At 37.6% G+C, this 14,471-nt stretch overlaps 1 protein-coding gene across 1 annotated transcript; it reads left to right on the top strand.

The window, feature by feature from the left end:
* Positions 1 to 996: 996 nt before the first annotated feature.
* On the top strand, positions 997 to 9,842 carry LOC118796742 (neuronal acetylcholine receptor subunit alpha-10-like). Its single transcript, XM_036555829.1, has 5 exons — positions 997 to 1,103; positions 3,162 to 3,307; positions 5,357 to 5,511; positions 7,371 to 7,903; positions 9,038 to 9,842. The coding sequence occupies exons 1-5, from the start codon at positions 1,043 to 1,045 to the stop codon at positions 9,748 to 9,750; spliced, it is 1,608 nt and encodes a 535-aa protein (XP_036411722.1). The 5' UTR covers positions 997 to 1,042; the 3' UTR covers positions 9,751 to 9,842.
* Positions 9,843 to 14,471: the final 4,629 nt, after the last annotated feature.

Below are 14,471 nucleotides of genomic sequence, written 5' to 3' on the forward strand. Positions count from 1 at the left end.
TGTACAAAAGAACGTATCTCCATATTTTTTCAACATTACCTGAACATGGCAGCTGCTCTTTTACATTGTGTGAAAATTTCATGATGGATAGATCAATAAAAAAGCTCCACAATCACTTGGAATAATGTGACACCTTTTAGAACCTCTTTACATTAACTTACATTACTAGTTAAGACCATTGCTGTCCTCTCCTGCATGGTTAGCATTTTGGAGATGCATGTCTTTCTTTTTTGGAGATGCATGTCTTTACATTTTTGTTTCATTTTTCTTTTCTCAGTAAAAACTCCTTGACAGCCACACATTGTTTCAGACTCACAGTGCTGAGTTTCTTCTCACAGTGGAAAGATGGACAGAAACGGCTGTGGATTTTTTCAGATGTGAATCAAGAGTGGAGCTTGACTTTCTCCTCTCTCTCAAAGATGAAAGCTTTAAGTACTGTTTGTATGACTGTGACAATTTGGGTGGTCTACCAGGTCTTAAATGGTTGTTGGGAGTCCTGAGTTGTTCTCTGAATCTTTTGTTAATTTTCTAAACTCCAGTTTTGGGAACTCATATTTTTGAAACTTATTTTGCCTTGGACTTTCCCTTCCTTTTATACGTGGATTATCTTATATCTAATCTCTTCAGAAACATAACCTGAAAATGAACAACTTGTCCATGCCAAAAATTGTGAAATATATTCTTCTAGTTCTTCCAGGGCTCTTTAGTAAAGGCTATGTTTACATGAAGAATTATGACTCAACTCAAATCAATCAAATAATCCTTAGAATGCATGAATGGTTTTCATGTGTTTAAATAGTTCTTCTTGTTTGGTTTGGTACTACATAGAACCATTTTTGCTATAGGCTATGACTGTCATAATTTAATAGCAAACAGGCAACACCCATCAATTCAGGGATTAAATGCAGCACCCAACCAGTTTCTGCCTTCTGCAGGCTGTTGTGATAAAGCTCTAGATGAAAGCTCTAAAGTCTGGCATATCATGCTGTACCTGAACATACTGCAGCAACCACTGTTCTACAACTGGTTTTATTTCTGCAGGATGAGAGCTGACACAACACACTGTTTTTCCATCTTCATTGTCTGCATGATGTTTGTACCAGGTAATGTTTCTATAGATTCATATTTGATTGTTTGAGTTTGGACTAATGTTGAATGACTAATAATTTTTTTTTTTGCCTGTATATATTTATAGACGCTCAAGTTATAAGAAAGAAGATACTTTAAGAGGCTATAAGAAGGTTTTACATATATTGTGTTTTATATTATTATACATTGTTTATATGTGGTGCCAGAAAAGGTATAGACAAAATGCATTAGAAAGAATTATAACAGAGATGCATTACAGATGCTGTTTTATGCCTGAAATTATGTCTTAATATTTTGTATGTTTATTTATTTATTTACAAATAAACAAAAGTTTCAAGACACAGTTTCAGGCATAAAACAGCATCTGTAATTCATAGAAATAGACAATGCATAGAAATAGACAATTTAAATAAATGTGGCTTCTTAATGAGTAGAAATGAAAATGTGTGTCCTGTGAAACTGAACTGTTCATTTCTTGTTAAAAATGTGGATTTTTATTCATATTTATGTTTAGTATTTGACAACTCTGAGCTCGGGTTATTAGGTTGTTTAGGGAGCTCAAAGCATTCATCTTGTGACTCTTCTTTGTGTCCCTTGCAATGCATAACTGAAACAGCTTAGCAATACCAACATCTGATTAGCTTAGATCCTTAAAGATCACAGCAAAGACCTTCCTTTAGACCCTGTGCAAACTATTTAAAGAGAGTTCATTTTCCCACTTTGCCCAATAAGCTATTGGCTTAAAGTTAATGTGATTTGAGAAACAGTCACTTTACCGTACTTTGTGTCTTTGATTTTACTTTTAGTACATTTATTATTGAAGCAGAACATTACATTTATCAAATGTTTCATTTTCTCTGTTTTCTTTGTTGTGGTGGACAACAACAACTGTTCCATGGATTAGGTGGTCAGTGATACAGGCCAGCTTAATTTCAGTATTATGGGTGGGGTGGGGGGGGTGGATGCGTGACATCTGCCCATCCTCTTAATGGCAGATTTACCCAATCTCTTCTTTTCTTTTGCCTCAGATGGGTAATCTAGCAGGAAATCTCCCTTCTCTGTCTTTATGGACTAAGCCATGACGCATGTGCACATTTTCACAAAGGAAGCTCTGAATGGTAGACAAGACTGGTTTCAAGTCAATCACTTAGCACTGGGATGCAAATCTCCAGTCTGTGCTGTTCACTGTTGTATTTCTGACCAGTTTCTGACCACAGGACTGCTGTTCGTTGGATATTTTTGGTTGGTAGACTACTCTCAACTCAGAGGTGACTGTGGTGTGTTAAAACCCAGCAATGCTGCTGTACCTGATACACTTACGCCAGCATAACACACACTACCATGTCGGTGTCACTGCTGTTCTGAGAGTGGTCCACCACCCTAACAATATCTGGTCAGCAGTGGTCCTACCGTGGTCTCTTTCCACTGATAGGAAGGTAGAAGTCTGAAAAACTGTTTAGGGGCCATAGACAGTCATTTTAAACACTCAAAGTGTTCTTATATGGAAAGAGGTTCTGATAAAATGTCCACTGAGTGTAGATACAAAGTATACTACTGTTCAAAAGTGGAATCACTTTTCGTGTTGATTAGTTTGTTATTTTATATACAATATTCATTTATACTATGCGGGTTTAAAAATGCTGTAAACTAGACAACAAAAGTTACTTTTATACGTATTCAATGTATAAAACATTTGGGAACAACAAGAGGTTTAAACTGACAACTCAGTGTATTTACGGTTCAGCAATAACTGATTTCAATATACTCAAAGCATAAAACCTAAACCTTTTAAATGTGTTTATTAGCTGACCTTCTATAGTAAAGTCAGTACATTGTGTAGCAAATTCCATAACTAAGACTACAGGTGCAACATTTTTAATGAGACTTTAAACTGAATAGTAACTTGTGGTTCTGCTGGCTTTTACTACAGATCAAGGTTTGCTGCAGGTCTCTTATAGACTATTATGACACTGTCAGAGTCATCATATTCAAATGCCATGATGGACACATATGCATAGTCTGTCTCTTTTTCCCCTCATCTATTTCTCTTTCTGTCTCTGTGTCTGTTCCAGCCAGCAGGGGAGCTCATGGGAAGTACGCGCAGAGGCTGCTGAACGACTTGTTTGGAAACTACACCAGCGCACTGAGGCCAGTGGAGAACACCAATGACATCTTAAACGTCACACTACAGATTACGCTTTCCCAAATAATCGACATGGTAATGCTGTTTCTTGTCGTCACTGTCATATTCAAACCTAATAACTCCAATTTTTGGTTATTCATTTTCAAGGATATATTCCTGTAGATGTATGATACCTGCTTGAATAAGGAAGGGGAAAATCAAAGGAAAGTAAGTAAAACCATAAAAAAGCAAGAATTTCCATGAAATGAATGGGACTTCTTACAATTGTGTGAGACCTGGCAGACCACTAAAATGGTCATCAGATAAACAGCACTTAAAGCTTTCATCTTTGAGTGAGAGGAGAAAATCAAGTTCCATTCTTACTTCAAATCTGAAAAAATCCACGTGTTTCTGTCCATCTTTCCACTGTGAGACAACTCAACACTATGATATGTAGTTGTCAAAGAAGCCCTTACTGTGAAAAGAAATAGACATAAAAGAACAAACAAAGAATCTGCTGGTGTTCTCAGAACAATGGATTGACCACCCCAGAGTCCAGACCTCAATATCACTGAATGTGTTAGGGATTACCTGGATCATGAGAAGCAAAAAACCAACTTCTAAGACTGAATTTTGAATATGTCGAAAAATACAACACAGATTTCTTTGAAAAACTGAAAGCAGGTCCCACATGAAGAGAAATAAAATTCTAAAAGTGATCTCTGTTATTTCTGTAGATTCTCCTGGTCAACAATGAGATCAGATGGAAACAAAAGTCACATGTACTTACTGGCTGCTTGGCATTGCCTTGTGTTTTTCCACCTTTCATTTCGCTTAATTTATTTCTGTTCTTTGATCACACATGCAGACAGCCTCCTTTGCCGGCTCAAATGTTATTGAATACAGGGCAAAGAAGAGCTATTTATACGCAGATAGGGAACAAGGGAACAGCTGGAAACAATAAGAACAGAGAGGGGTCACAGACTGTGCACAGATGAGACTGAGAGTGGACATAGACAAATGTGGAACTAATGCGACAGTATATGGACTTTAGAAGATTCTCCTTCTCCTGCAGTTGCCATTTTGGAGATACACAGTTTTGCTATGAGAGTGATGATATCAGTCAGGCCCCTTGGCCTATCAGGAAAGCATCACATTTCCATTCTCTTTCTGTAAATAAGCAGAGAAATAAACATTATACTTTTAATGCTAAAAGTCCAAAAGGTTTCTGAGCAGCACTTGGCAAACACACAAGCAGCAAAATGACAGCAATGTTATGTTCCTCTTAAGTGGTTTGATAACGAAGTTCCATCAGCACTTGTTACTCTGCCTGTGATCTGCAACACCTAATTTAATGATCAGCTTTTATACTGAGCCACAGAAAGGCTTACTGGGTAATTAAATCAGGTGCTGCTGAGGCTGGCTGTATCAAGAACAAATGAGAAATATATATATATGTAATATGTATATATACAATGACCGGCCACTCTCTGCATACTGTGTTAACTACCCTGTTGTTCAATGGTCAGGACCCCCATAGGACCACCACAAAACAGGTATTATTTGGGTGGTGGATCATTCTCTGCACTGCAGTGACACTGATGTGGTGGTGTGTCAGTGTGTGTTGCGCTGGTAAGAGTGGATCAGACACAGCAGTGTTGCTGGAGTTTTTAAACACTGTGTCCACTCACTGTCCACTCTATTACACTAACCTACCCTGTTGATCCACCTTGTAGATGTAAAGTCAGAGACAATAGCTCCACATTAGTGTTACTGCGGTGCTGAGAATGATCAACCATCCAAATAATGCCTGCTCTGTGGTGGTCCAATGATGGTCCTGTCCATTGAAGAACAGGGCGAAAAGGGGCTAAAAAAGTAGGTAGAGAACAGATGGACTACAGTCTGTAATTGTAGAACTTCAACATGCACCATTGTAGTTCTGGATGGAGCTTATAAAATGGACAATGTGTAGAAACAAGGAGGTATACTTCATGAAGTGGCCAGTCGGTTTATGTAAGAAATGCTAATCACAGATCACTTCTACTGTGCACATAGATCCAAACTGAATCGACTTCAGTTACTACCGAGGCTGTACTGACACTCTGGAGAATTTCTGAGAATTCTGTTGGTTCACCTGTGTTGCAGGATGAGCGTAACCAGATTCTGACAGCGTATTTATGGATACGGCAGGTGTGGAATGATGCATACCTGACCTGGAATAAAGATGATTATGATGGACTCGATACCATCCGTATACCTGGTAGTTATGTATGGAGACCTGATATTGTCCTATATAACAAGTAGGTCGGCATGGTGTTGGGTTCATCTTTTTTTGTAATCCCACTACCTTTCACCCTGTGGAGGCACAAGCTGAACACTTGAAGATACTGTTTACCAACAAGTGTTCAGACTAATCTTGTTTTCTGCTTTTTATGTCAAAAGCATCTGCTGAAAAGACATGAAAACTTTGCATTCTTAAAGTTTCAAAATGTACCATAGGTATAGGTTCTTTTGATAGGTTATTTTATTATTATAATCAGGGCCATTGTATTGTGTGATTAGGTGTTTAGGTTCTGGCAGAATGCTTGAAAACATCCTGTTTTGAATTTATTTTTTGTGTCATGTTATTTACATTTATCCTTCTGTGAAGCCTATAGCAGTCTGGCTCTGCCCATTCACACTGAAGTTATAAGGAGTGTTTCAGGCTGGCCTAACTTTAAAATGAAGCACAATAGAGCACAGCCAATCAGAACTGAAATCATATATGTCTATCATTCTTAAAGGTGATCTATTTACTTTGAAGGCTTCAACAGCCCTATTCAAGTTGGATTAGTTTCAGTAGGTCCAGTAATGTAATTTGTAAGGGATTTGACTGGCCGACTCATATGAGATAAAGTATCTGTGTAACTTTCCCCCATTACCTCAGATATCCCAGATTGAACCATCACAGCCTGGACCTTTATATCAGCATAAAAATTAAAACTAAATACATCCAAACAAACAAACAACAAAAAATAACTCTCAGTTAATGTTACATACAGTAATACTAGTCTTGTAATGTGGGCTCATTCAACTTAGCAAAGGCAGCCCAACAGGACAGTAATTGCACTGCATTGTGAGAGATGTTTTCATTCTAATTAGGCCATCAGCAAAAATGTTGTAGATTATAGAAGTCCTGTTTTGAACTTGAGGAAGAAGGAACTGAGCCTAGTCAAACTCCATTTTAGCTGTTAGCCTCATCTCCCAGTCACCAAAAAACAGTGCTGCCAATTACTATTACTGGATTTTGCTATTATATTATTGTGAGCTCAATTCAAACAGCACTACTATTACCGAACGAGAGCCAAATTTTATACAAAGTATAGAAGGTAATTCTGTGTGGATGTATTACTTAGCAAACTTGTAAAGACTATGAACAGGTCAGATTATCAGTCAGTAATCACTCAAATTACTGTACCTCCCCAGGAAATCTAATTCAGATCGAATAGGACGTAAGACTGTTCTTGGTACGTGAAATCACACACATGTTGCAAGTGGACCTCAGGGGAAGAAAATATAGGATATTAAGAACAATATAATGTATGGGCCCTTTAAGTATGATGATGCGTGAAGCTTCTTTGGAACCTTTCAGCAATTTGTGTTTGTTTTTAGACAACATAAAACGCAGAAACAAAATGATGGCGTAACACTATTCTTGTGCCTTTGCCCCTTTAATAACAATTCACTTACAGTCTTTCTCTTGAGGGAGGTACTGTGAGTATGGTTTTATTTAATTTTTATAATTTTCTGGTGCCACACACTTCTAAAAATAAAGGTGGAGTGATGCCATAGGAGAACCATGTATGGTTTCCTAAAGGACTTTTCAGTTAATGGTTGTTTAAAGAAACAAATGAAAAGTGCAAGCATGAAGATCACTTTCACAGTTTAAAGAACTTCCACATAATATAAAGGTTTATATACCAATTAAACAATTTTCCTTTAAATCCAAGTGCCTAATGCAAGAACCATTTAGGAACTTTATTTTTAAGAGTGCAGCACTATAGAATGAGGAACTGTTCCTCTCTACTGGAAAGTAAATATGTTTTTGAATATTAATTACCCTCCATTGCAGATGCTCAAAATGCATGCTTTGTCCAGCAGTCTCTGCTCTTTGTTTCAGTGCGGATGACCATTTCACAGGCACCATGGACACCAACGTAGTGATCCGTCACGATGGCCAGATCATGTGGGACTCTCCCATCATCACAAAAAGCTCCTGCAAGGTAGACGTGTCCTTTTTCCCCTTTGATGCCCAGCAGTGCCGTCTGACCTACGGCTCCTGGACCTATAATGGCAAACAGCTGGACATTCTCAATGCCATGGATAGTGCAGACCTGGCTGACTTGGTGGATAATGTAGAATGGGAGGTGCTGGGGATGCCGGCAAAGAGGAACATGGTCCAGTACGGCTGCTGTGCTGACCCCTACCCAGATGTAACCTACACACTAATGCTAAAGAGAAGAGCCACCTTTTATGTGTTTAATCTACTGATCCCCTGCGTGATGATCTCGTTCCTCGCCCCTCTGGGCTTCTACCTGCCTTCTGACTCCGGAGAGAAAGTGTCTCTGGGTGTCACTGTGATGTTGGCACTCACTGTTTTTCAGCTGCTGGTGGCAGAGATTATGCCCCCATCTGAGAATGTGCCACTTATAGGTAAGTTAAAGGACTAAATGATTGAAGTGGTTATGAGGTCAACATCTTCTGTAATTCCACTCAAAGTGATTTTTAACCCCTTAACATTCACAAACCTGCTGGTTGGTCCATGACTTGATCATTTAGTACTGGTTTCCATGTAGTTACTATAGTAGGCCTTAGAATGTGGACAGGAAGTTTAACTCTTAGAAGGCTAGAGTCTAGTGGGATTTTGCCCTCTTGTTAAATGTACATTATTAAGTACATTTACATTCTTAATCGACAGTTTCAATTCTGCCTTTTTTCTGACTATTTTAATGTCATATAATGACAAATACATGGGGAAAATGCAAAGAATAGTTTCCTTTTTCCTCAAAATAAGACCATATTCATAAGCATAATTATTAATCAAAGTCAAATCATAATAATAAATCATCTCCTCTTCTACTTCTACTATGGTATGGACTGAATTTAGAATCAGAAGCACTTTTGACAAAATGTGTCCTCTTGAGTAATGAGTGAGAAATTATTCATATATAGTGCTGTACAAAAATCAGAGACCACTCTATATTTATGTAATTTCCAATCAAAATAGCAAAAAACATTTCCAAAACTGGAGCTCAAAAAATGAATAAAAGATTCAGAGACAATGGGACTTCCAACAAACATGCAAGACCTGGTAGACCACCAAACCTGTCTCCATCAGATAAACAGAAATTAAAGCTTTCATCTTTGAGAGAGAGAAGAAAATCAAGCTGCACTCTTGCTTCAGATCTGAATAAATCCCCTGGTGTTTCTGTCCATCCTTCCACTGTGAGTCTGAAAAGATGAGTAGCTGTCAAGAAGTTATTACAGAGAAAATAAATAGACAAAAAAGAACATTCACAAATCAAACAAAGGAGCTGCTGCTGTTCTGAGAACATAAAAAGTGACCACTCCGAAGTCCAGACCTCAACATCACTGAACGTGTTTACGTGAGATTACTTGGGTGGTGAGAAAAAATCACCAGTTATTACTTCTAAGGGTTAATGGGGTTAATGTGCTTTTAAACAGTCCTTTCAAATTATGTAGTTTTGTACTGTAAAATAATTTTACTTGATTGCATGTTTTTGTCACGTATTCATATAATCATATATTTATTCACACCTTCTACAGGGAAATATTACATAGCCACTATGACCATGATAACAGCCTCCACGGCTCTCACTATCTTTATCATGAACTTCCACCACTGTGGCCCAGAGGCAAAGCCTGTGCCTAAATGGGCTAAGAAGTTCATCCTGCAGTATTTGGCCAGGATCTGCTTTGTCTATGAAGTCGGCGAGAACTGCATGAACCCGCAGCCTGAGAAACCTGACCCTCCACCTGAGAGGCAGCCACAGCACGTGAACGGACAAGCAGGGAAAGACGACCTTGTCTTCAAATTTGACAGAGGTCAGGACAACATGTCCCCGAAGATCCCAGAGGAAAAAGAGGACATGTCTCAGATTATGTCTCCAACATGTTCGATGGGCAAAAACCCCACCAATCACTACAGTGTGTGGAAGAATGGAGTATTCCTGAGTATGGATGGTGGAGACGGTGCGTCCCCGGCAGGCGGAGGAGTGATAGACAGGGAAAGGGCAGGAGGACTGGGGGACGGAGGCAGACGGAGTGATGCTGGAGGAAACAGGCGGCACGTGATTGAAGAACAGCATCACTTTAGAAATGTTGAATACATCGCTAACTGCTATCGAGACCAGAGGGCCACTCAGAAACGCACAGGAGAGTGGAAGAAAGTAGCCAAAGTACTGGACCGCTTCTTCATGTGGATTTTTTTTATAATGGTGTTCTTTATGAGTCTGCTTATAATGTGCAAGGCCATCTGAGCCAGCTTAGACTATTACTCATGATGCTGGGAGTGAACACGAAGTATTATCACCAAGGTGACATTATGGCACACTAAAAGAGGACAGCTGAAGTGTTGCAATAAGGCTTTTATTTGCATTTATACCGTATGAATTACATGCCCATATGTCTGATCTTTTCCCTGTAGTCTCAGTAATCTATGGCCTCTAACTAGATCTTAAACGTTTAACTGTTTATCCACTGTAAAAACCTTCTGCATAGCTTTTTTTAAAATTTCGAGTTTACTTTAGTTTAAAATTCTCCTAACTTAATTTTCTTAGAACTGCGTCCAAGTTTAAGTTGAGCTTACTCAGAATTTTTTTTTTAGATTTTATAAAAGCCAAAAATGCTTAATTTTCACTGTATTTTTACTCAGTTTCTTCCCTCATTTTAGTCTTGTTAACTAAACTGACTTTTTAAGCTTAAAAAGTTTAACAAAATACTGTTTATGTTAAATTAACTTAGAGGTGACCACAGTGAATGTGGTCACCTTATAAACTGATCACTTCAATTTTTTGATTTTTTTTTTACTGCACCAGTACCGTTTACTGTTTAGCCATTGCTAACATAATGCTTATTTGTACAACTGTATAAATGTTAACCTCTACAAATGTTCATATCATTCTGTAATATTCTGTATATAATAGTTATCATATTAAATGTCTCCTCAGACCTGCTTATCTACAGATATTCACACATCTCATTAGCTCTTTAGCTTTCACTTTGGCTTTTTATTATTCTTTATTCTTATTCCTTATTCTATTTGTTACATTTTTATTTCATTTTTCCCTTAGTTAAATATGTATCAATAGTCTGTGTGCTTGTCTTGACTGTTCAGTATGTTACATGTCGTACATGTGTGCACTCACCAAGACAAATTCCCTGTATGTGTAACATACTTTGTGAAATAAAATGATTCTGATTCTGATTCTAATTCTCAATCATAAGCCATGACTTCCCCTATCACACAGTGCCCCCAGCCTGAGGTGGGCTGAGAGCTGACGTCTGATCCTGATGGCTGTGGTGTCACTAGAATTTGAACGTATAAGGCACAAAAATCTGCTAACAAGTGTTATTCAAGCTTAAATATATTAATTCAAAGTTCATCATTAACATGATTTATGAAAACAAGATTTGCAAGTGAAAAAGGTATGTTTTTATTTATGTTCTTACTGAGAAAACAGGCATTTTTATGTGTCTATATAGACAATCATTAACAATTCTGTCTCAATCATCAATAAATAAAAGTTTAATCAATATCAAATCTATGCCAGCTCTATATCTGTTTCCATATTAACACAATATACACATATATACAAATTAGCACAAGTTGTATTTTGTATTTGAGGTTAGACTTCTCCAGTGTTTTTTGGCACAATTAAATAAATGCTTACTGAGGTGGGAAAATACATTTCTTGGTAAGAGTAATGTAAGTAAAACTATGGAGGACAAAAATTGTGAGATTTCTTGCCATAAAAATTTGAATATGCAAAAATTCCAAATTGGCACCAGAATAACATACATAAAACTAACTGTTTCATCCATAACAGTTAAGTTTTAACCTGAAAATGCTAGGGACAAAAAAAGATTTTAACCAATAAACTCTACTCTCTACTGAAAATATGTCCCAAAACACATCTATTCAGTGCGTGTGGTGCAGATGTATCAATACATTCAGCGCAGCTGGTGTTGATGCATGTTTTTTCTGCATACATATTCACTAAGCTGCACATGAACAGATTAACCCTGTCTCAGGGCCCATGGGCCAATCAGCTTGTGAGCTGGTAAGCTGGACCCAGCTGATGAGAGCAGTATATATTTCATAATTTATACATTACTGAATTTCCCTTTTAATGGAAAGATAGTCATCTTTGGTAGCCTGGAGTTTTAGAAAAAGCATATACCTCAGGGCAGTTGCAAGAGCACATCAGTGGTCTCTGTTTTAGTGCTTGATTTAACTGTGTGTAAAGAAACAGTGGAGAATATGAAGATAAATCAGGCCCTACTAAAGCATGAAAGCCATCAAGCTACAGTTTTATCAGTTTTGCCTCTAAACTGAATGAATCAACCAGTGCTCTGATTTGTCAGACTCTCCTCCTCGCTGATCCCTGAATCCCCGGATAATAATGATGGAAAAAAAGAAAGAAAATTAATATTTGAATGTACAGTATATCACTGTAAAGGGCCTATTACATGGAAAACAAATTTCCTATTCTTGCTTGTTTGAAGTGAATAAGTTTGATGTAGTATGTAAACATTGTTAGTTTCAAAACATACAATTCAATCTCCATTTCATAGATGGAAACTCAGTTGCAAAAATGGCCTGTTCTGAATTAACTGTTTTTGTGACATCACAAAAGATCAACGTTTTTACATACATCTACCTATTCAGCCTGCAGCAGTCGAGCTCCACCCATTACTTTGGAGTCGTATGGAGTTTTTTGAGACCAGACTGCTTTTTGAAGGAAGTACAATACAGACAACCACTCGGAACAGAGCTTATTTAAATGAAGGCACAGTAAGAAAAAAAATTCAAAGGGATAAAGAGAGGTTTGAAAATGATCACGTAACTTCTGAATTATGTTTTTTTGTATGTAAAAACACACATTTCACAAAAGAAAATAAAAAAATAAAAGGAAATAAAGGAAAAATGTAAGATATAAAAGGAAGAAGGAAGGAAAAAGAGAAAAGTAAGACGGGATGAAAAAGAAGAGAATGCTTTTAAGCGGCACAGCTGGTACAAAAAGCTACACACATTAGTACTAATTGGTGGCATTATTCATTCATAACTACCAAAAACCAATCAGTTTTGTAACATCATCTTTGTCATAAAGCTAATGGATAATGGATTTCAATAGATTTCAGCTACAACTGTTTTTTCACGACTGGTTTCAGAGAGAGAGAAAAAGAGAGACATTAAAGCGAAAGATGAATTTTCAGTGCCCTGGATGACAGTCAGCAGGCCTGAAGTGGTGCAGTTTTTCTCTTCTGAGGCAGAAGCTGATCTGATTTTTTGCTGAGCTGAACAGCAGCCCATCCTGTGCGGTCTGATGCTGTTGTTTCATCTGCCTTGATCGGGTGCCCACTGCTCGCCCGCCTTCTGGACCAGCTTGACCACCATGGAGCTTCCTGCTGTAAAATGCTGCACAAACCTTACCTGATTCCCCCCACCCCTCTTCACCTTCTTTTTCCCTTTGCTGTATTTTAATATTTTATACTAATGGTAAAACCTTATTCTCTGTTCATATTGCTTGTGTTATTGTTTTGCTATCAAGTGTTGACCAGAGGAGGATGGGTTCTCCTTTTGAGTCTTGGTTCCTCTCAAGGTTTCTTCCTCTTGCTCTTAGGGAGTTTTTCCTTGCCACGTTCACCATTGACAACGCTCATGGCGGCTTGAACCCGGATTTTTCTGTAAAGCTGCTCTGTAACAACGCCTGTTGTAAAAAGTGCTCTGAGAACACTTCCGGTTGTGACGATATACAAACGATACTCAGAGGTCCAGACATTTTACAATGACCAGATCATAATTCAATTAGTCGTTGGCTGTTCAGGTCTTTGCCTTTGGGATCTAAACACTTGGTTTGCACTGGCCCTGAGCTCCCTTAAGCCCTCATTCCTGCTGATCCTAATGGCTTTTTGTTTAAATTTATAAGAATAGTTCAATTCTGCTCAGCTAGTTGCACTCAATAGTCATTTTTAGATTTATTAGGCTTATTTTGTCTTTTAACATCCACTGCCATTAAAAACATACTTTTTTTTATTTTATTCTTGCCTCATTTGTCAAAAGTATTATTAACAACAATGTTCATTACAACAACACAATAGATCAACACAATTAAGAAGCTATTGGGAAATCTCACAGGATTAATTACTAAGTAGCAGTGCTAGTGGGACATCATTAACTGAATCCCCCACACATCTCATTAATTTTACAATGTCAGAAAGGTTGGATCCATTTGACTTCATTGTTTACTCAGACACTGAATGAAGAGACCGTAGGGTGGGTTGCACCACAAGGATTAAATTAAACAGAGTTTAGGGCTAGTCAGGGATTTGTTAATCCATGTTTTATTTTAAGATGAGTTGTGTTGCACCACTTAATTTTAAATATGGATAACAACTCTTTGATTAAAGCCATAATCTGCAATCAAAACCTTAACCAGTCATTCATTTTCACTGTCTGCCATGACGGATTAGGCAGTCCAAATAAACAGCAACATTACTCTCCTGGTTGCATGAAACACTTTGTCACTCCACTAGATACCCAAACCAGCAGCTCACATTTTTTGATAGTATTGTTTTCATTATAAAGTTATCAGCCAGGGATAATTTACATACTTTTAGCACTTTCAGCAACTTATTTGAAACTTAGCCACAACAGTTGCAAGCGTCTCAATTTTGTGGAACAAATTTGATAAAATATCCCATTAAAAATGCCATTCATATCGATCGCTGCTGTCGGAACAAAACCAAATCTCCAAAACGGTAACTTTACAGAAGAAGGAAAAAAACATACCTTATTTTTAATGTAAGTTAATGGAACCAGATTTTTTTTCCAAGTCATTTTGTTCCATTTCTTTCGGTCCAGACATCACGATTTTTACACACAATGTAAAGGCCAACAGTCATTTTCAAATTATGTCAAAAACAGAAAAACTACAAGAATGGGGATACGAGGTTGTCCGACAGCAGATTCATTAAC

This window comes from Colossoma macropomum, unplaced genomic scaffold, assembly GCF_904425465.1.
Source record: "Colossoma macropomum unplaced genomic scaffold, Colossoma_macropomum, whole genome shotgun sequence".
Classification (NCBI taxonomy): Eukaryota; Metazoa; Chordata; class Actinopteri; order Characiformes; family Serrasalmidae; genus Colossoma; species Colossoma macropomum.